At 30.3% G+C, this 22,500-nt stretch overlaps 1 protein-coding gene across 5 annotated transcripts in view; it reads right to left on the bottom strand.

The window, feature by feature from the left end:
• Window positions 1-13,696: 13,696 nt before the first annotated feature.
• The window catches only part of LOC115214914 (CUGBP Elav-like family member 4), a 459,203-nt gene continuing 450,399 nt past the window's right edge, over window positions 13,697-22,500 (bottom strand). For all 5 annotated transcript variants that reach the window (XM_029783976.2, XM_029783977.2, XM_029783973.2 and 2 more), the window contains one exon: window positions 13,697-14,517. In XM_029783976.2, the coding sequence (XP_029639836.1) occupies window positions 14,483-14,517 (35 nt within the window). In that variant the 3' untranslated portion in view covers window positions 13,697-14,482. The remainder of the gene's footprint in view (window positions 14,518-22,500) is intronic.

Raw genomic sequence — 22,500 nt, 5'->3', positions numbered from 1 at the left:
ACTTAAATCAATCAAACATCAACCAACAGATGATACCCAATCATGTTTCTCCATTTTCTAATTTTGTAGAATTAATTTACGGTAATATTTTTACCTTTGCCCATGTAATACAGTAGATGGACTAATTGCTTGGCAATTTTTAACATTTATGTATTAGTCTTGTTGGGTACCTCTCTAGCAGTATATTGGATATATGTTATCCCATGGTGGGTTGAATTTTCAACCCCTATCTCATTTTATATATATATATATTATATATATTATATATATATATATATATATTTATACATATATATATATATGTATATATATATATATATATATATACACACACACACTTAAGATGTACTGTTCTGTTATTGTAAGATCAAAAATAAGTACTCCATCTGGTGAGAGATAAATGTTACTTAATAGGCACAATACATATTTTTATGTGTTACTAATATTTCATTATATGTGGTTTGTGTCTGATGAATATGTTTGAAACATTTCTCAACATATGAAACTATTAGCACATAAAAACATGTATTTTGCCTATTAAATTGTATACTGGCAATGTACACACACACCGCCTTGCCTTGGATCACCAACTTCTTGTTGAAGTAGTAGCAGCATGTCAGACAAATGAAACTCATCCTTTTCAATGTCTGATCATTTCTAAAAGAAAGGAAGATAGACAAACAAAGACAGTAAGAGAAAGGGAAGAATTGATCCCTTCCTGTACTGGATAAATACTGCTATCTATCCACTCTGAAAGGATGTAAAGTAAAGTTGGTTCAGTTCTATATTTAAGAGATGAGGAATTATGTACATTATTTACATTCGACAGATATTTCTCCTCATCTTGTTTGTTGTTACCACAACATTTCGGCTGATATACCCTCCAGCCTTCTTCAGGTGTCTTGGGGAAATTTCGAACTGAATGAGAACCCAGGTTCGAAATTTCCCCAAGACACCTGATGAAGGCTGGAGGGTATATCAGCCGAAATGTTGTGGTAACAACAAACAAGATGATAAATATCCGTCGAATGTAAATAAAGTAAAGTTGGTGTTGCTTGGATTTGAACTCAGTGTGCAGAATGATTGCTGCAAAGCAATCCATCTAGTGCTCTACTGACTCTGCCACTTGAACACATACACACATATATATATAGTTTGTTTCCCAACTACATGCTTCCAGGTTCAGTCCCACTGTAACTTGGATGTATTCTACTATAGCTGACCAAAACCTAATGAATGAATTTGGTAGGTAGAAACTGAAAGAAGCCTGTTACTCGTGTGTGTGTTTTGTTGTTTTGATATCATGTGATGATTGTAACTGAGTGTCACAGTCACTTGTTTCTATTGTTCTGTAGAAATATGTCTGGTTATGAGGAAATATAAGCTTGCTTGGTAATTGATGATGGTTGGTGATAGGAAAGGCATCCAGCTGTAGAAAATCTACCTCAAACTTTGGCTGACCCGTGTAAGCATGGAATAGTTGGTGTTAAAACATTGATGGTGATATGCTCATACACATACATGTGTGTGTGTGTGAATGTGCATGTAAACTATGTGTATATATGAGAATTGGGCCTCACAGAGGTAGTGACATGGGACTGAGACCTTTGGTGATATACAGTGCTTGTGCAGACCTGTCAAACCAGGTGAAATCATAGTTGTGGCTGATGCTGGTGTCACGTCAATGGCACCCATGCCAGTGGCACGTAAAAAAGCACCCACTACACTCTTGGAGTGGTTGGTGTTAGGAAGGGTGTCCAGCTGTAGGAATCTTGCCAAATCAGATTGGAACTTGGTGCAGCTCCCTGGCTTATCAGTTTTCAGTCAAACCATCAGCATGGAAAGCAGGCATTAAATGATGATGATGATGATGATAGTTATCAAGGTGCATCTTGGTTTTTGGAATAGCTGTGCCTTTTGTATGAGGCAGCTAAAAGAATTGACATCAGAAAAGGCATCTGGTTCACAAAAACACTGTTTGAAAAAGTCCCATCAAACCCATGTCAGCATGGAAAAGTGGATGTAAAATGATCACACACGCATACATACACACACATACATATAAATAAACAAACGGGGAATAATTTTTTTTAATGTTCTGTTTAGGTCATGATGGTTTTAAGCAGCTGTGAATATGTAGTACCGTAAATCCTTGTGTATAGTCCACCCTTGAGTATAATACACAGGGGATTTTTAGGGGGCTGTACTTCTGAAAAACCTAAACCTTGTGTATGATACGCACCCCTTCTCTAACTTGAGTCATGCGTAATTACGCCAGCAGCCCCTAATCGAACAAACACTTCCGCGTATGCGTAATACAATAATGGTGATGTTCTTAACTGTTATATGGTAATGTAAATGTTTGCAAATTGTTTTTGTTACATGATATTCTGTATTCTGAATACTTTTATTTTAATAAATGTTGCTTATTGCAAGTTATGGATGATTCTCTTATGACTTCATTGCTTTCAGGCTTAGCTTAAGGTATTTTCGTGCCTGGCATCACAAAATGCATCTGAATAAACATTGCCGGACAGCAAATAGAGACTCGGACATTGCTTAGAAAATATTTTTCATTTTTAACCTCATATAAAAAATGTGGATTGTACACGAGGATTTACAGTATATGAATATCAGTGCAAGTTGTATGAATATCAGTGCCCTCATGTTAGTGGCATGTAAAAGCACCCACTACACTCTTGGAGTGGTTGGCGTTAAGAAGGGCATCCAGCTGTAGAAAATCTGTCAGATCAGATTGGAGCCTGGTGCATCCATATGGTTCGCCAGTCCTCAGTCAAATTGTCCAGTATCTGTATATGCATATATGAATACGCTTACGCAAAAGGTGAATATGTTCCTTCAAGCAGGCATTTTTAGCTATATATTTCTGTATGTGAGTGCATACATGTACCTAAACGTGAATTTTTTGACATGCAAGCCTGCATGGATTGGATAATTTGACTGAGGACTGGCGAACCATATGGCTGCACCAGGCTCCAATCTGATACATACCAACTCAACATCTATATATCTATAAATTTGTGTGTGAATGTGTGTGTATATATATATTTATGTATATAAAACATGTATGCATGCTTATCAAGTTGTACACTAGATAAGTAACTTCACCATTTCTATAGAGAAATACCTATATATATATATATATATATATATAGGTGATGTTCTTAACTGTTATATGGTAATGTAAATGTTTGCATCTATATATATCTATAAATTTGTGTGTGAGTGTATATATGCATCTAAACATTATGCATGCCTGTCAGGTTGTACACTAGATAAGTAACATGACTATTCCTACAGAGACACACTGCAAGTATACACAACCAAAGACACCAACTCTACCTCCACAACAATGACACCTGACTAAAGCTGACCTCTGCAAAATGAGATATATAGTAACCACTGTAAAAATTGCAGTCAGTTGCCTTAATCTCTTCATTGCCTTCATAAATACACAAAACTTGAGTAACGACAGAGTAAATCATTAGTTTCAGTAACCACACACATACACATATACATATCTCTTATTTGAAAAACATGTAAGGCTTAGCAACAGGAAAGGCATCTATGTGTGAAACAATGCCTCAATAACATATTGGTCTAACCCATGCTAGCCTGGAAAAGTGGACGTAAGATGAAATGAATACATAATAGAGGATATGTGACCTAGTGGTTAGGGTGTTGTGCTCATGATTATGAGATTGTGTGTTCAATTCTTGGACCAATCAATGCATTGTGTTCTGGAGCAAAACACTGCAATCATTTCAACATTTAATATGTGGCAAATTTGCACACCTGTAGAGGCAACATCGTTTTGATGGAGGGAGTGACCTAATGTACAGCATAAAGATTTGATCACTATACACATATCATCTGTGCACAGGTTGTTCTGCAAGAAATTGTCGAACTGCTTTTCTCAAACTTGAAAGACTACTGTTATTAAATATATAGATGCAGGCTGTGTGACTAAGAAGCTCACTTTGCAACTATGGGGTGTCAGGCTCAGTTTTACTGCACAGCACCTTGTGCAAGTGTATACTATAATCTCCCAACCGACCAATGCCTTGGGAGTGAATTTGGTAGACAAACTTTATGGAACTCCATCATCATAATCATTTAACATCTGCTGTCCATGATGGCATGGGTTAGATGGTTTGACTGAAAACCTGGTAAGTTGGAGAGCTGCACCAGGTTCCAGTCTGATTTGGCATGGTTTCTATGACTGGATGCCCTTCCTAATGCCAACCACTCCAAGAGTGTAATGGGTGCTTTTTACATGCCACTGGCATGAGTGTCATTTACATGACACTGGCATCGGCCATAACTATGATTTCACTATTGTGTATGTTTTTGTGTTTGTCGCATTCACCATTTAACAATCAGTGTTGGTTTGTTCATGTCTCCATAACTTAGCAGTTCGGCAAAAGAGACTGATAGAATAAGTGCCAGATTTAGAAAAAGAATAAGTATTAGGATCAATCTGTTTGACTAAACCCCCTCAAGATTGGTGCTCCAGCATGGCTGCAGTCCAATGACTGTAATAAGTAAAAGATAAAAGATAGATATATATGTATATTTCAAAGACCAATTAATAGCAGTCTTAAGTACAAAATTTAAATAAGATCATAGAAGAGTTTTATTTCCTGTTATCTTTTGATGATGTTTTCTCATTACTCTCTCAGTTCTTATTTACCTGTGTGTTCATGTATGTGTGTGTGTACATATATATATACATATATATAAATATATATATATATATTTATCGACATATATATATGTATCAGTTTATTATAGATGTTCTTGTTATTGTTCTTGTTTTTTTTTTCTTCTGCAATCCTTTTTCTTTCATTTAAAAATTTTTTTGAAATCAAATTTATTTTGTTTCAAGTCTATTTTTTTTTGTAAAAATTTTCTTTTGCCTTTTTTCGTGTATTTTTTGTTGTTGCAGATTTGACTAGTATATTATATATTGTTGTTTTATTTGAAATAATAGAAGAAAAATAGTTTGTAAAAATGGAAATGATAAAATTATAGTAATGATAATAATAATTGAAAGAAATCAAATCTGTGCTGAGATTTGGAGTGAGTTTTCAGGACAAAAAAAAAATGTAATAAATATTGTATTACAATAAATATGTTTGTATTTATAAGTTATTTAAATTTATGTTTTATTTAATTAATTAATTTAATATGAACAAGAAAAATAATAAAACATAAACAAAACAAATATGAAAAAAAAGGAAAATTTCTTTCCAAAATATTACAAAAAGAAAACAAGAAAAATATAAACAAATGAAAAAAAAATGAAAGAAAATATAGAAAGAAAAAAATTGCCAGGGAATTAATGAAGGAGTTATGTCAGGTCTTTGAAATTTTTTTCAGAATGTTTGTGATATGTTCAGAAATGTTGTGTGTCATATAATTGATAATTTCTACTGAAGCACGCCTAGATGATAAGGAAATACTTGAGGGGGGAACAATCAGCTGCCACAGTGACCAGATTATGCATCAAGAAAGAAGCTCTGTCACTAACTCTTGTGAAATATTATTATAAAAAAATAGCCAGGGATAGATGAAACAATAAACAAGAATAAGTGAATGATACTGGACTTCAGGAGCACGAATATCAGACAGAGAAAAAAAGGGTAATAGTTTTGCTGATGGAACTTACTTGGCATGCAATAGAGAGACATGATATGTCTCTCTATTGCATGCCAAGTCACCATGTCACTGATTTTAGTATTAATCAAGTAACACAGTCACTGGGCAAATAATAGGTAAGTGGTATGAATATCATCAGTGGACATGTTTCCCTGCTTTTTTTTGTCTGAGATTGATGCCTTTAGTTAATATCTTTACAACCCAAGCAAGTAATTAATCAGAACAAGTGAATTATCGCACAGATGTCATAACTGTTGCTTCTGTTTCTCCCTCTTACATAATAGTTGCTGTTTATTTTGTTTTTCTTTTCTTTTTCTTTCCACTATTATTACTGTAGTTGTTGAGTAGCTTACGGAGATGATTGAGCAAATACATCTTCTGGAGAAATATTATAGCCAAGTAGAGTTGTAGTAGCAGAAGTATTAGAAACAGCAGACTCAGTGATGCATAAACAATACTTATATTTGTCCCTTTTGTGTTCTGAGCATTTAAAAAAATATATATAAGTTAAAAAAAAAAAAACTGCCAGGGTTGATTTTTATTATTATTATTAACTCCTCCACAGGAACAGGCAAAGGAAGTATGAAAACAAGAACTGGGGGGGATTCAATTGACTCTTTTAAACAAAATGTGTGACCTTGTGACAATGTAAAGAAAAAACATATTCTAGCTTTTGGCCATATTATCTTTATTGTCGGGCATGATCTTTCTTTAAAATTGTAAGTCTTCAAGACATGAGGTCTTCACATATTAAACAAAACAGTACAGAGTGCTGTTGAGCAAGACTCAACAGCTACATTAGGGAGATTTCAATGATTGTATAGAAGCTTCCACCTTGTTGGTTATAGGCGCTTAGTAAAAGTATTATAGGTTGATTTGATGTTCTTATTGCTGGTGATTATGGTAGCAGTGGTTTATTATCCCTCAAAATTAGCTTTGATTCGAATTGAAGTGATTGTGCCACAGAAGTTAAACAATCAAATAGTTGCTAACCGCCCATTATTTTAACTCAAAAAAAAAAAAGAATTTTTTTTTTTGTAATCTATGTTAGATTTCTGTTTAGGAATGGTTCTTCCATGCAAGAGAACTTTGGAGCAATTATACTTCCCAGTTCTGACACCCTGAAAAATGCCAGGGATTTTCTTTGTTACAGCTGTTATAGTTGTAACTATAATCTTTCTCATCAGCTATTATTAATATCGTTCAGTAGATCTGGTCTATTCTAGAAGTATAGACTGTTATACAAAATGGTAAGCCACCAGATGTGTCAAAGAAGAGGAATTTAGTTATTATGAAATTTAATTTAAATTTTGATTTGATTTGATTCCCACACAAACTTTTAAATTTCTTTGAACTGCTGTCTGCTTTTTCTTTTCTTTTTCTTTCATTTTTGTTTTTTTTTTAAAATACAATTCAATAGCAATCACAGTTTTGTGGGAGTGATATGCAAAGCAGCTGGTATCGTTTTTTTTTGATATCATTGATAGCTGTCGATCAATTGAGTTATCTAGAAGCGACACACAGCTCCAGCTCCAAATGTATTGGTTTGGACTGACCTCATTGTGACCGTTTCATCTTTATTGGGAGTCACATTGTTCTAAATTCAAGGAGTTTAATATCCATGCAGTCTCATTTAAAAAGACAGCAAGGAATTTGCTGAGGGAGAAATTTGCTTGCTACATTGAATAGATCTGGCAACAACTTTGCAATGTTCTTAGCTGGTTGGTCTAAGATGATGTTAATGTTGTTGTTGTTGTAGTTAAATAGAACACCCCCCTCCTCCATGAATCAATCTATAGTATGGACATAAACTAATTAAACACACAGGATGAAATACTGATCTTAATAAGTCTCATCATTTTTATTTATTTAATTTTTTTTACATTTTTTTGTTCTGTGTTGTTGAAGGAGAGATGAAATATTTGCTTTATTTCTTTTTTTTTGTTATATTTTGGTGTATATTAAACATATACATTTGCTTTTGGCTCAATGTTCATGGATATATATATATATATATTTTTTTTTATAATTCATGTATATATTTTTTTCTTCCATTGTTCATTAAAAATAGTTGTTGCTGTTGTTGTTCTCTTTCTTTTGATAAGATCTAGATGAATATTTCATAATATTATAGTTTTAAACATGATTTATCGTTCATGATATGCGAATGAAATAAATAAAATGATATAATTAGAACAGATGGGTTTACACATGGCTGATTCCTCAGAGCAGAGATTTATATGTATATATATATATATATATATATATATATATATATATATATATATATATATAGCTTCATCACAAAAAAAATGAAATCAAATTTAAACAAAACCAGGAATCAAAAAAATTTTTTGTTTTGTTTTTCCTTTTTTTTTCCAGAGGAATTCAGGGAATCATTCTTGTGTTTAAATCACAAAAGGAAAAAAAAGTAATATAAAAACCAAAAGAAGAGAGAGAGAGAGAGAGAGAGAGAGAGAGAGAGAGAGAGAGAGAGAGAGAGAGGAGAGAGAGAGAGAGTTAATGGAAAAAAGTGGGGCAGTGGGTAGGGGAATGATAGATTGAGATGGGATAAACTAGAAATACCACCCCTCCCTGACCCCTCTTTTCTGCTTCACACCAATTTTATACTTTTTTTGGGGGGAGGTTTTTCCATTTTTTTTATATAGATTAATTTTTTTTATTTTAAATAGTTTTAAAAGCCTTTTTTTCTAAATATTCAAATTTTTAAATGTTTACTGTTGATAAAATGTGCTAAAACTACAAAAATGGAAGATGAAAAAAAGAAAACATATGTATACATATAAATATATACATATATACATATACATATATATATATATATATATATATATATATGTGCATATACACACATATATACATATGGACACATATATACACACACACATGTATATATATATGGACATGTGTGTATATATAAACTTTGGTTTCAATTTAAGTATTAAAAAATGAAATTAACAAAATAAATAGTTTACATATGTGTTCATGTAATGATTGTATGTTTGTGCGTGTGTGTGAATATTATGTAGGTGTTTGTGTACTCTGTGTGTGTATGATTTGTCATATCTGGGAAGAGGGGGAGAGAATTCTGGAGACTAGAATAATACTTAGGGTTTCATAATAAATAACAATAGCTTTTGAGAAATATGCTTTATGTATGAAAATGTGCATGTAGCTATGCACATCAATATGTATTTTATAGCTATATACATATATACAACCATGCACACACTAGCATGTGTATATATACACATGTACACACATATACATACACACACACAGAAGTAGCTAGATATGTATGTACATATAAACACAAACAACTATATATGTATGTGCATATATATAGATATATGCACAAATACATATACTTGTATATGTATACACACAGATGCACACTGATATTTATGTGTGCACATATATATATGTGTGTGTGTGTATATATGTGCGTGTATTGGGCAGGCTGGAATTTTATTAATTTATATCTTTGTAATGTCATAATATATTGCTAGGGAGGTTGGTGAATGGGACACTAACTTTATATTTGATGTTCAGAATTTTAATAAGAAAACTACTTCTTGCAGTGTAGGATTTTAACAGACATGGAATTTCTCAATATTTATTTTTTAAAAATTGCATAATTTTATTATTGTTTTATACTGTAACTCAGAATTCTTGGCTGAGCAAGTCATAAGTTTTTATGGAAAACTTAAATTAATACCAAAGTAAAATTTAAAACTGTATGCATATTTATATCTATGTATGATCATGTATGCATCCATATGTATGTGTGTATATGAATATATATGTGGATGTATATATATATATATATATATGCATGTGCATGCATATATGTATGTGTGTGAATATATAATTTCCTCATTTATTTGATTCTTCTCAAACAATTTGAGCACCACGAGTTTTAATATGTACATGTGTGTTTGTATACATACATACATTTGTGTGTGGGTGTGTACATTTTATATATATATATATATATATATATATATATATATATATATATAGGTATTAAGGATAAAAAAAGTGCTCAATACCATGGTAGAATATAATTTATTTCAGCTAATCATGTTGATTGTTATTTTAGAGTGTGCTTGACAATTCGTTGGTTCATCAGAAAAAAGAAACTGAATCCAGTTAATTTAGTAAAATGAATTAAACAAAGTCAAGGGTAACTCTAAAATAACAGTAAATTGAATCAGCTGAAAGTAATCACACACACACACACAATATATATATATATGCATATATATATATATATGTGTGTGTGTGTGTATATATATGTATGCATACAAACTTATACAAATATACATACACACATATGTGCATACATACAAACATATTTACATACATATATGCATAAATATATATATATATACATATATACATGTATACATATATATATATTTATGTATATGTGTGTGTGTGTATATATATATATATGCAAGAACAAAAGCTATTAAAATTAATGTGTAAAATTGAAAGTATTATGTTTAAAAATTGTAAAACTTCCTCTTGTGTTATAATTACATTTATTTTCTTTTTCTCTGATTCTCTTCTGTTTTTTTTAATCTTTTTTTTTGGTAATTTTTTTTGTATATGGTTTCATAAAAATGATATATTAATTTATAATTTAATGTAAATATTTTATTTTAATTTAATTTTTAGTTATTTATTGAGCAGCATTGTTAAGACTCTTGCATGGCTGTTGCAAGCCTGTTACAAAACGCAAAGCAATTTTTTTTGTTGCAAGGGTTTGGGGATAAAAGAAAAAAAATGTCTTTTAGTTTGAATTATTCTTTTGATATCTGCTTATATAGAAGCTGATATATGTATGTGCTATGTATGTATGTATGTATAAATATGATTGTTTGTACATATATTTATTTTTGTAAGTGCTAATTATTGTTGAAATTTTTTTTATGGAGGAGGGTATTATTATTGTCTGACTGTGGTATGTTCGGTGGGAATGAGGTAAAGAATTTTCTAGATTATAACATATTCCTCACTTGGTTGACTTTTTTGCAGGGTGGGTTTTTATATATTTTTTAGTAATGCAATATATCTAATGATTTTTTTTTTTAGTTTTTTTTTTTGCGAAATATTAGTTAAAAATAAATAAATTAATTATTAAATATACAATTGGAATTTGAAAAAAATTTAAAAAAAAAACAAGATGTGATTTTTTTTTCAGTCTTTTTCTTTTCTTTTTTTTTCTTTCTATTTACATATATTTATAGAAAAAATGCGATGATAACATGGCAAATTTGATATATTGCAAAAAAATAATAATAAATAAAAATAAAAAAGTTTCTAAAGTATTTTTTTTTTTAATATTTTTTCTGAAATTTTATTTTGTGATTTTTTTTAAAGTTAAATTTTCTTTCTTTCTTCTGTAGTTGTTCTTTGAAAAAAATTTTGTCAACTTATTTGAACCTCTATATATTTATAGATAGATATGTATGTGTATGTATGTGTGTATATGAGTGTGTGTGTGCATGTATATATGTGTTGTGTGAAAGTTTTAATTAATATTAAAGATATGTGTTGTATTTTCTTTGTACATATCATTGATTCAATCTATCTTTTTTCTGCATATATATATTTTTTAAAATTAAGATTTTTAAATATTTGTAAGATAATTACCTGTGTAAGTTGGTCTGTGGATTAGTTAATGATTAAATTGCAAGAATCTGTAGATATTTTTCCCCCTAAAATAACTATAATTTTAAATGCAAATTATATAAATATATAAGAATTTTGAAATAGTTCTATCAGAGTTTTTTTCATTTTGGATGTATACATACAATGTAAAATATTTATATACATAGATATACATGCTTCATATATATATATGTATATATATATATATATATATATATACATATATATATATAGAGCATGTATGCACTAAATCTAGTTTCATAATTTGGTGTGTAGTGTATGTCTAATTTTCAGAGAAAAGAATATATGTTGATTCAAGAGTACTTTGAAGAAGGTACCATAAAGAAACTTTGGCACTCCTTGACTTGTAAGCTGATTCCCTCCTCTTCTGAAGCAAGTCTACAATGATTCTGGATTCTATATGACCGAAAAAATATAGAGCTGATTTCATAAATATTCCTCAACGCAATAAATAAGATTCATGGTATTCATAATAAATATAGAAGATATATATACACCCACACATGCACACACATTCACCATATTATATATATATATATATATGTATATATATATATATATATATGAAACATACACATAATATTTGTCATATATTAAATGTGCATGCTTGCAACTCCTTACACACTCATTATGTACATACATGAATGAATATATATATATATATATATATATATATACACACACACGTATATATATATATAACACAAACACACCTGAAAACACATACATCCATATACACACTTCTATATACATACACATGCACACTTTTATATATGTAAATATACATGTATGCACACATAGATATATACATATATATACATCTATACACACCCACCCACATTTATATATATGTATATATATATATATATATATATATATATATATATATATATATATATATATGTTTAAAGACTACCTTGAATGAAAATACAGAGTTTGCTAAGTGGGTAGGTGAGAGATTTAGCATGTATGAAATTATTCATTTTATCTCTTTAAGTCTTGCTATTGTCATATATATTGCTACAGCTGTTTCTGTTATTAATGATAATATTGGTTAGTTTGTATATTTGCTCTTATCTCCTCCCTCACATTTTTCCAATTTTGTCTAAACTCTGCAGAAAAATTCTAAACCTATACATTATGCTGATCTTTCTACAAGCTGATTAACTATTGTTTTAACCAATATATATAAGGTATGTATATAAATATATACTCATATGTGTATGTGTTTATAAGAAGAATATATGCATATATATGAATATATACACATACACTCTTACATATATAGAAATGTATAGGTAGATATATACACATATACACACATAGATGACTCTGCATATATATATATATATATATATGATTACTATGTATGTGAATTAGACATATATATGCATATAGATATGTGTGTGTATGTATAATATATATTTTTTTTACTTACATATGTATAAATATAAAGACATGAATGTAAGCATTACATCATATATATATATATTATATATATATGTATTCATGTATGCATATTTGCATGTATGTCTATATATTTATAAAATGTGAAGTCAGCTTTGATATGCTTTGCCTACATTATATATACATGTGCCTATGTGTGTATCTATGTATGTATGAAGTGAAAATGTTTGCATTGTTTCTATGTCAGCCTTTGGAACAGTTCTAGTTCTCTGTTCGTTAATTCCTTTTAATTGTTACAACAGAATTTATTTCATTCAGAAATCTCAGAACTTATTTTTCTTTTCTAAAGAATACTGTATTTACCATCTTTTCTTCAAATATGGCATTGTGCAAGAGTGTGCATACGTGTTTTCCATGTGTTTGTGTGTCTATGTGCATTTTATACATTAACATGTGCGTGCATTTGCATGTGTGTGCATGTGTATAAATTTTGCCTTTGTTATATTTTTCACATTAAAAAAATCATTAGGAAATAATTTAAATTGTGTGCAATAAAAACCATTCATACTGGCAAATGTGTTATGTACACACACATACTTACATACACACACACACATGTGCATATACATGTACATATAGACACATTTATATATACATAGTGATGCATATATTCAAGTATTTATATATACACCCACATATGAATGTGTGTATATATATATATATATCTATATACATGGATGTATTCTTACATACGCGCACTTACTCAGACTTATGCACACATATATATATACATATGTGTGTGTGTGTATATATATATATATATATATATATATATATATAATCTTTGTGGTTTTAATTGCTTATTAATTATCATTCAGTTATATTCTTTGCCACCCACCCAGTCTATATACATAAGAGTGTTTTTTTTTCTCTCTTTTGTGTATGTACTAAAATATGCACAACCCATGCATTTCTCTACCAGCCTGTTATTCCATCTATTTCATAGAAGCGGCTAAAATGGTAGACCGAAGCAATGTTTATACAAATGAAGGTGATAATTGTGCATTGCAAGCACCTGTAATCCTCCTGTGTTCTTTGGAATGTCTTCAGCAAATTTACACACTTCACTCATTCATTTTTGAATCTTTGAAATGATAAGCATCGGAAAAAATGACAACAATTTCTAAAATAATCTCTATTATTCGCCACGAAAAAGCTCTAAAAGTCATTACACAGTACTACAAGTGCAGTGGAAGCTAAAGTACTAACGCAGTTGGTCACCCTAAAATTTAATGACCGTTTCTGAGAGGAAATATATATATATATATATAGACAGATAGATATATATACATATATATATGTTTATAAATAAATGACACAAAAAAGGGGGAAAAATATTTGGAAAAAATATATAAATTAAATAAATAAAATAACTTTGAACACGTGTTCGATATGTATACAGCATTTTTCTTCTCTTCAATGTGACCTCGGTAGGCTTTTAACATTCTTTTGTTCAGTTCTTTTTATTATCATTATTTTTTTTTGGTTTTATTATTATTATTATAATTATTATTATTGTTTTTTGTTTTGTTTTCCTTTTTGGCCTTGGTGAGAAAGCATTCAGCGTTTGAATAGGAAGTAAACATCCTAAAAGATATCTTTAAAAATCTGCTTAGTAATTCTTGGTGAGCCGTATTTGTTGGCCTCCTGAAAAAGAATCAAATATTGAAAGCAATTAGTGACTGGAGAAATTGTTTAGTTTTTTTTTCTTTTCATTCATGCATATATATATATATTTTTACATATATAGGTACTACATATTATAATTTGAATATTTATATATATATTTATTACACAACATACTATAGCATGCATTCTTTTTAAACATTGCAATACAATAGTATCATAGATATTTATCTATTTTTATTTCATTTTTTTTAGTACATAATACAACAAATTTTACAATTTTTTTAGGATATAAACATAATTTCTACAAGATTTATTACATAAATGTATTTTTTCTTATATATCGAAAGCTCATCAGATTATTAATAATTCCACCACCACCACCACCACCACCACCACCACTACTGTTTTCCTCATTTTTTTTGTGTGGGTACAAGATTGTTTTCTTGCTCCACTGAAAGTCTATAAATATGTATATGATCAGAATAGTACATTAAATTTTATGAGTAAATGTTAATTTGTGACATTCATCTCTTTATAAATGAAAATGGGAATCTGTCTTTGATCATTATAGGACATAAAAGCCTGATCAATGTTGATCGAGATTTAGTGTCCTATTTCTGAGTTCACCTAAATGGCTGCAGTTCAGTATTTCAATTCATATTAATCATATCCCTATTAAAAAAAAAATTACAGTGTTTATTGATGCTCAATTTTGGTTAAGCTTATTTAAAAGCAACCAACCTGAAACTGCTTCTGATTCTATGATCCAAAGTGATTTTGATTTTAAAAAATCTTCTGTTAAAATGTTAAACTAATCTATGTTTCAAAAGTCAGCTTAACAATAACAAAATTATTTTAATAAATATTTTATTAATTTCAAAATTAATTGAAATTAATTGAAATATATAATTGTATATATTTTGACAGAAATCTAATAAGTTAGCCAGCCATGGCAAATGAGCCAATCTACTGTAAGATAACTGGGACTAAGGAACCTTGAGAGCTGGAAGTGGCCTGTAAACAGCATTAATATCTCTTCTTTTCGTAGTAAGCTGTCAATATCGTTAGTGTTGGGATGTGCCTTGCAATATTTGTTCTGGTTGTTCTGGTTCTTTGCATCTCAAGTTCAGATCTTGGTAGGTTCAATTTCCCCTTTCATTCTTCTGGGGTCAAGAAAATAAATTATCTTTCAAATACTTGTGATGGGTTGGGTGTCAATACTTCTTTCTGTCTTTCTTTTAGAATTGGTTGCTCTTAATGAAGGGTCGTGAGGAACTTCTTATAGAATCTCTTTCTTCAGAAAAGAGAGAAAGGGTTGAGTGAGGGATTAGGAACCTCATAGAAAAGCTGATACACTACTGGAATTGTCCAAAGACTGAACAATGACATAGTGGATGGAATAAAAACAGGTAGAGGAAACAAAAGTTGTTTTCCACTGAAAACTTTGAATATTTCTTTTGAAAGAAAACTATTCAAAAATTCAAATATCACTTGTTCCACTGTCTTTTGTTTATATATATATGTGTGTGTGTGTGTGTGTGTGTGTGTGTGTGTGTGTGAGAGAGAGAGAAATAGAGAGATAGAGAGAGATAAATAAATAAATAAATTGTTTAGTTATTCTTAAAGATTTTGTTGTTGGACCTTAGTGAAATGTTACCAGCACTTTTGAAACATTTCTCTAAAGTTTTCTGTGAAGCATTATTTTCTTTGAAACCAGATGCTTATCACTCTCTCTCTCTCTCTCACGCACACACACACACAACTGGAAAATAGCTCATTCACAAAACAAATTGTTGGCTCAACTGCAAAACCAAGTGGCTCAACCATGAAACTGACGAGCAGCTCAATTACAAAACCAAGAAATGACTCAACTACAAAAAATCTTAAGTGACTCAGTCACAAAACCCATAGACAATTTATTGACAGTTGTGTTGCAGAAGATAACAGCAAAGAAAAGTGCATGCAATACCTGGGAGAAGGTGCCAAGCAGCATTAACTAGGAGGTATTTTCTCACCACCACAAGTAAAAACAATTTTTAATGCATTGCACCACCTGCAAGTACTTCCACCACAAAAAAGGACATCTGTCCCTTTCATCAACTTCAAATAGTGCACTTTAGAACTAGCTTCTTTCCTCACCAAAATTCATTAATCCTTCTTTCTCATTACAGTGACCTATTTCAAACTATAGAAACACACAATGGAGAGGTAATATTGCTGTAAATTTTCTCAGACTTTTGCTGGTGTGGTTTCATATCTTGTATATTTTATTCTTTTTCTAAGTTAACATTTAAATTTCAGTCTTACTTGTATTAACGTTGTTTTCATTTTATTCACAAAATAAATTTACATAACTAGCAAATGTTGTCCTGCAATGGTTTATTAACAGCATCAATCAGCACAATTATTCCACTAAATTCTTCATTATTTTCAAAATTATTTGCTGAAAGAAAACGGCAGTGTATTTCAACTGCAAAATGATAAATAGAAACAGGGTAACAAATTTTTGTTATCATATTTCTGTTAAAATATGCTTATTCTGTTTAATTCAATTTTAAAAATAAAGAATTTAATTAAAAGAAAAAAAAAACTTTGCTAAGCTGCTGTTTGAAATTAACATGAAATTTTGATGAAAGACCAAAACAGGCTGTTTATATTCTGAGTCTGGAATCTTTCAGCTTTGACAAATTCACTGAAAGTAATGTCATTGTCCTTTACAGCAACTGTCAACTGTGTTGGACAGGACAATCTTAATAACTTACAGCACTGTAGAGATTATTCAAAGAGATTTGGAAAATGTTATTTCTCTCTAAATTGAGCCAGTAATTTTTTGGTTAAGAAAGCTGTTTTCTTTTTGTCATCTGTATGTTTTGTCATGTTTCAACAAGGTATAATTACCTGTTTCTTTTTTTTTAAAAACATTTTTAGAAGATACCATGAACACATTTGATTTTCTTTATAGACGACTATTACAAGTTAAACACAGTTCTGCATACACACAAATCTACATAAATATATACACAGATACAAGTACACACATATAAACTCATACATATACACTGTGTGTCAAATTATTAGGCAGCTCTGTTTTATCGAAATAAGTTCAAATTATTTTTTCACTGAATGATGGCAACATGCAGTGGAAAAATATCTGGATTCGAATGAATAAATACTCTGTTATTGCAAAAAAACTGAGCTGCCTAATAATTTGACACACAGTGTGTATAGATCCATACACATCATATACTATATATATATCATACATACATATACTATGTGTATATAAAACATACACACACACATTTTCTCTCTCTCGCACACACACACATACTCTTTTACTTGTTTCAGTCATTTGACTGTGGCCATGCTAGAGCACCGCCTTTAGTCAAGCAAATCGACCCGAGACTTATTCTTTGTAAGCCTAGTACTTATTTTATCAGTCTCTTTTGCCAAACCACTATTATGGGGGACATAAACACACCAGCATCGGTTGTCAAGCGATATTGGTGGGGGGGACAAACACAGACACACAAACACACACATATACATATATACGATGGGCTTCTTTCAGTTTCCATCTACCAAATCCACTCACAAGGCTTTAGTCAGCCCAAGACTATAGTAGAAGACACTTGCCCAAGGTGCCATGCAGTGGGACTTAACCCTGAACCATGTGGTTGGTAAGCAAGCCACTTACCACACAGCCACTCCTGCACCTATATAGAATAAGTGTTTTACAAATCAATACCATCTTCTACATCTCACTGCAATCCATTCAATAGACTAGATAACTTAGGTCATGAAACATAGTTTATCTTACTTTTATCAAAGATATTAGGGAATAAACAAACATAGTTGATTTTTGCTTCATGTACATTTTCATAAACTTAAGTCAGAGATGTCTCCTTAATATATTTATAAAAATGACCAGGAAATCAAAACTACCTACAGAGATTTTAAAATCAAGGATTAAACTCTTTTGGTTATTCTTAAGCCTGAAGGTATGTCTAATGAAGTTATGTACCTTTGTGCTGATTAAATTTTTGCAGGTGATATAACATGCTAATCATATGTAAATCACTTCTCACAGCCTCTTTTTATTAGCCAATGAAAATAAAATGTGCATATGACATCATATGAAATTTGAAGAATTCCAGAAAGTACCTCCAATACAAAATAGGTTCCCCTGTCTCAGGTGCACATGCACAGAACTTAGTTCCTATTCAGTAAGGGTTAACAGAAGATGAAGATCACTTTACATTGATATTGGTGGGATAGATACAAGAACATGAAAGTCGTAGACCAACTAATGCGAATAGATGACCAAAATTTCTAGTGAAGGACTATGAAATAAATGCATCTTGGTTGCAGCTGCCTCATGAAGAGAATTTAAAACTGTGTGTATGTGTTTATCCCTTCACCACTTAGCGTGCACTGTTGATTTATTTGTCTCCATAACTTAAGGAGTTTGGCAAAAGGGACTGATATCATAAGAACCAGACTTTGAAATAAGTACTAATAATTATGATAATACCCCCCCCCCCTTCTCAATATAAGTACCCTTCAAGGTAGTGCCTGAGAATGGCTGCAGTCCAATGACTGATGAACAGTTTGTAGAATGTAACAACAGCTCAATCAGTAGCAAGCTCAAGATGCTGACAGTGGGGTTTCAAATCCAGATAACTACAAAATGAACATCAGAGCCAATAATTTGCAAATAACCAATATCTATTATTGAAAATATAAGGTACATTTGGTTAACACTCCCCACCCCAAACTTTAACCCTCTTGACTACTCACTCCCAGGGACATTTTAAATGGGGTCTAACAAAGTTGGTGAGAGTTTATGGTGATGGTGGTGAGAAACTGCAACTGTAGTGAAATGTCTGTATTATTTCAGAATGAACTTAATAAAATATATTTCTTTTTTTGAGCTGAGGGTTGGGGTGGGAATATTGGCGAAAAAAACGGTTGGAAAGACAATCAAACAAGCCTTTTAAATACTGCACACAATAGAGAAAAAAACAAAACAGAAAATCACAGAAAAATATAAAGAAATGTGTGGGAAAAAATCACAAAAGTGTATCACAGAAACACAACATTTGAGATTGAAAAGAGAAAAGAAGTTGAAGATACCAACAGCAACAACAACAACATTTACAACAACAAACAAGGACTCTACAACACTTGCATCCCATATACACAATTTAAAGAAAAATAATAAGAATTATTATCTAGAATGGTCCATTATCTCTAAAACCCCATATTTCAAGGGAAATATTTACAGGTGTAAGCTGCGCATAAGGGAATCCCTTACCACCCTTAGGGGTTATGGACCGCACACTCTGGATAAATTTACTGATGTGATTCCCTTTTGCATCCATAAATTTTCTTCTACATTTTTAAAAGTATATAGAAATAAAATAAGTTGTAGAAAATAAATAGTTTAGCTCTGACAGGGTTTGAAACCACGGAGGTTCAATTTAATTTAATTTAATACACCCATTTTTTTTTTTACTGCTTTATTTTTCTACTGCTTTATATATAATAATTTTTTTACTGTTTTGATTCTTTCTTCTGGGCTCGTCTGAGCATGACTGCTTCAATAAGAAAACACACAATATTGTGTTCAGCCTGCTACGAGATGATGTCTGTCTCTCTATTTTTCCCCTGATGAAGGAGTTATTAGCGTGATGCACCCTAGTGCTTTAAACACAATAATATACCCCTGAAATGGCCATAGGGAATTTAGTAAACATGGTTTCCTCTTTTTAACTATAAGGCCTCTCTTATTCGATAAGTAATTTTATAAGATTTTCTAAACGATGAACCTTTATTTTATTTTACATTGTATATTATATATTTTTATATGCTTCCTATATTTATATATTTTTCTATATATTTTTATATACCTATATATATATTACTTTATACTATATTTTTACCTTCTAGGTGTTGTAATATTTTAAAAAAAAAAAAATATATTTTTCTTAATCGCTAAAGTATTAACTTTTAACCGTGATGAACTGTATTCACATATATTCACACATTTTTTCTCGCACTTTCTTGTACAGATGAATTATATTCCATCTTCCGTGATGTTTATATGTATATTCTATGATTAAATGTTCGAGTTATGAAATGTTATGTGGATGACCTTGCATTTGTTTGTCCTATAACTTTAGTTTGATATATATATATATATTAAAATGCATATATATACACACATGTATACAAACATATATATATACATGCATATATAGATGCATGCATTGCACAGCTCTCATGACTTTACAAAACATTTTTTCACGCTGAGAGTTGCTGAAGCATGGAATAAACTGCCGGCATCAGTTGTTAGTTGTCGGAGCACTGCATCCTACAAAACTTCCATGCTTTCTGAGATTCGCCAACACTACACCTGATTTTCTCCCCTCCATACACAGACAAGCATGCATCTAACTCATACATTGTTCGCTTTCCAGACATTTGTACATTACTGCATATACTTTATACGCACTTTCTGACAAGTTGTGGTGCACCTGAGCACTGTATACAATAATTTCATTATTATTATTATTATATATATATACACACGCACATATATATTTGCATATATATATATTCACATATATATACATGCGTATATATCCACACACATATATACATACACACATGCAAACACATATATATGTATGTATATATTCTTGAATGTGGAGATACATATATTCACACCCATGCGTATTTGTATATGCATGTATATACATCTATATATATGGATATATGGATTTATATATGCTTGCATAGATATGCATCACACTAACATAAATAAACTTTCTGCTACCAACCGATGCTGGAGTGTTTATGTCTCCGTCACTTAGCGGTTTGGCAAAAGAGAATAAGTACTGGGCTTAAAAAGAATAAGTCCCTGGGTCGAGTTGCTCGATTAAAGGCAGTGCTCCAGCATGGCTGCAGTCAAATGACTGAAACAAGTAAAAGGGTAAAAGAGTATTGTTTATGTTTTCATATATGTATGTATATATATGTGTATGTATATATATGTATATATATATATGTATTAATATGTATGTATATATATGTATATATGTATATGTATATATATGTATATATTTACTTGTGAGATTTTTGCTGCCCTGGTAACTATTTATTTATTTTTTCCGTGTTAATTGTTAACAAGGTAAAAATACACTCATCTATTTATATATATATGTATATTATATATTATATATATGTATGTATATATATGTATATATTATGTTATATATATGTATATATTATGTATATTTATTTGTATATATATAATGTATATATATATGTATATATATATTTTTATATATATATGTTTATATATATATGTATGTATATATATATGTATATATATGTATATATATATCTATATAGATATATATATATATATATGTATATATATATATATCGTATATATATATATATATATATATATATATATATATATAGATAAATGAAAGAATGGAGTCGAACGACGATTAACAAAATTCCTTTATTCTCGACATATGTTTCGAAGACTGCATATTCTTAATCCGAAGGAATAAAGGGTGCATTATGCCGTCTTCTCATCAGGAAAGACAAGACGGCATAATGCACCCTTTATTCCTTCGGAATTAAGAATATGCAGTCTTCGAAACATATGTTGAGAATAAAGGAATTTTGTTTAATCGTCGTTCGACACCATTCTTTCATTTATCTATAGTAAAAAAACACACAAATTTCCACACGAAAGCACGTGATTTCTGCCCTTGGCATGTAGCTTCAACCGTGTTTTTCTGACATGAATTTACTACCCAGGTATCGGTTAACCGAATTATCCATACTAGGATAATTCATTCAACTACTTAAACATATATATATTATGTATATATATAATTTATATATATATGTATATGTAATATATTTGTATATGTATAGATATATATATATATATATTATATATAATATATATATATA

This window comes from Octopus sinensis, linkage group LG8 (genome assembly GCF_006345805.1).
Source record: "Octopus sinensis linkage group LG8, ASM634580v1, whole genome shotgun sequence".
Taxonomy (NCBI): domain Eukaryota; kingdom Metazoa; phylum Mollusca; class Cephalopoda; order Octopoda; family Octopodidae; genus Octopus; species Octopus sinensis.
This window is presented reverse-complemented; position numbering and strand designations above follow the sequence as displayed.